At 40.4% G+C, this 1919-nt stretch overlaps 1 protein-coding gene across 1 annotated transcript; it reads left to right on the top strand.

Moving 5' to 3' along the window:
- Positions 1-974: 974 nt before the first annotated feature.
- On the top strand, positions 975-1919 carry LOC103656432 (olfactory receptor 2D3). The gene has a single exon (XM_008683827.2). The coding sequence runs from the start codon at positions 975-977 to the stop codon at positions 1917-1919; it is 945 nt and encodes a 314-aa protein (XP_008682049.2).

Consider the following 1919-nt stretch of genomic DNA (forward strand, 5'->3'; position numbering starts at 1 on the left):
TATTGTCTGATGTCTCCTTCAAATATTTTCCTCAGTTTGTAGTTTAACTTTTAATTTTATTCATGATATTACTATCTCAAGAAGTCTTTCGATTTATGTTGTACATTCTATATGTTTTCCTTCATGGTTTTTTAGACAGATTGTATATCGGTCTTATCCTATCCAGATATCACAAGAATTTTAACTTATTCTTCCTGTCTTTTGTTGTTTTACTTTCAGTATTTTACTCTTTAATCCAAATAGAATAATATTCAGTGTATTCAATGATAAGGCTTTATTTTTTTAACGATTTTATTTAGTCATTTGTCAGAGAGAAAGAGAGAGCACAAGCAGGGGGAGCAGCAGGCAGAGAGGGAGGCAAGTTCCCTGCCCAGCAAGGAGACCAATGCAGGATTCCATCCCTGGACCCTGGGATCATGACATGAGCCAGAGGCAGATGCTACCCTGGTATCCCAAGGCCTTCTTTTTAAAGCAAGAATAATTTATTGTTTTTTAAGAGGTCAAATTAAGTTTGATGCCTGAAAGCTGTTTCACATTTTTCAAGAATATATTATAATTAAATATGCAGTATTTTGAATAGTTATTGGTGCAATTTTATACATGGTAACAGTGCTAACAATATGCACATCATTTTGTAACAATATGTGTACAGGCATTTAGTAAAATCCACGTGAAGTCCAATATCCTCATATCAGAACTAGCCAAGAAGGCTTTAACAATGTCACACTCCATAAGTAAGTGGCCTGGGAAGAGGAGATTTGGGAAACAATGAAGTGGATTTACATTAGAAAAAACTAATAAGAATTAAAATATTCTATTTAGCATTATTTAAAATGACATGAATAACAACAAGCTAGAAATATCCGATTTGGTTTTAAATGAGCTAGAATGATACTCTTCTACAAGACTTGATGTCACAAACCCCAAAGTCTGTCCTTTCTATTTGTGCAGACAGATAAAGAGCCATAAACTCAATGGGAGAGGAAAACCAAACCTTTGTGGCTGAGTTTCTTTTCCTTGGCCTTTCCCAGGACTTGCAGACCCAGATCCTGCTATTTATTCTTTTTCTCATCGTTTATCTTTTGACCGTGCTTGGAAACCTGCTCATCATCATTCTCATCTTCATGGATTCTCGACTTCACACTCCCATGTACTTTTTTCTTAGAAACCTGTCTTTCGCAGATCTCTGCTTCTCCACTAGCATTGTCCCTCAAGTGTTGGTCCACTTCCTCGTAAAGAGGAAAACTATTTCTTTTTTTGGGTGTATGGCACAGACAGCTGTCTTCCTTTTGGTTGGGTGTACAGAGTGTGCACTGCTGGTGGTGATGTCCTATGACCGGTACGTTGCTGTCTGCAAGCCCCTGCACTACTCCACCATCATGACCCCAAAGGTGTGTCTCCAGTTGGCTATAGGATCCTGGGCCAGCGGGGCAGTAGCGTCTCTGGTGGATACCACCATTACGTTCCAACTACCCTATCAAGGACAGAACATTATCAATCACTACTTTTGTGAACCTCCTGCCCTCGTGAAGCTGGCTTCAGCAGACACTTACAGCACCGAAATGACCATCTTTGCAATGGGCGTGGTCATGCTCTTAACTCCTGTCTGCCTGATCCTTGTCTCCTACTGGAATATTATCTCCACTGTGCTCCAGATGCAGTCTGGGGAGGGGAGGCTCAAGGCTTTCTCTACCTGTGGCTCCCATCTGATTGTTGTTGTCCTCTTCTATGGCTCAGGAATATTCGCGTACATGCAGCCAAACTCCAAGACCACAAGAAAGGGGAATAAAACGATATCTGTGTTCTATACAGTGGTGACTCCAATGTTGAACCCCATAATTTATAGCCTGAGAAACAAGGATGTCAAAGGGGCTCTCAGAAAACTAGCTGGCAGGAAGTCCTTTTCTCAGAGGCAATGA

This window comes from Ursus maritimus, unplaced genomic scaffold, assembly GCF_017311325.1.
Source record: "Ursus maritimus isolate PB19 unplaced genomic scaffold, ASM1731132v1 scaffold_16, whole genome shotgun sequence".
In the NCBI taxonomy this organism is placed as follows: Eukaryota; Metazoa; Chordata; class Mammalia; order Carnivora; family Ursidae; genus Ursus; species Ursus maritimus.

Coding starts and splice junctions, on each gene's coding strand:
- LOC103656432 (XM_008683827.2), top strand. CDS start 975: ATGGGAGAGGAAAACCAAACCTTTGTGGCTGAGTTTCTTTTCCTTGGC.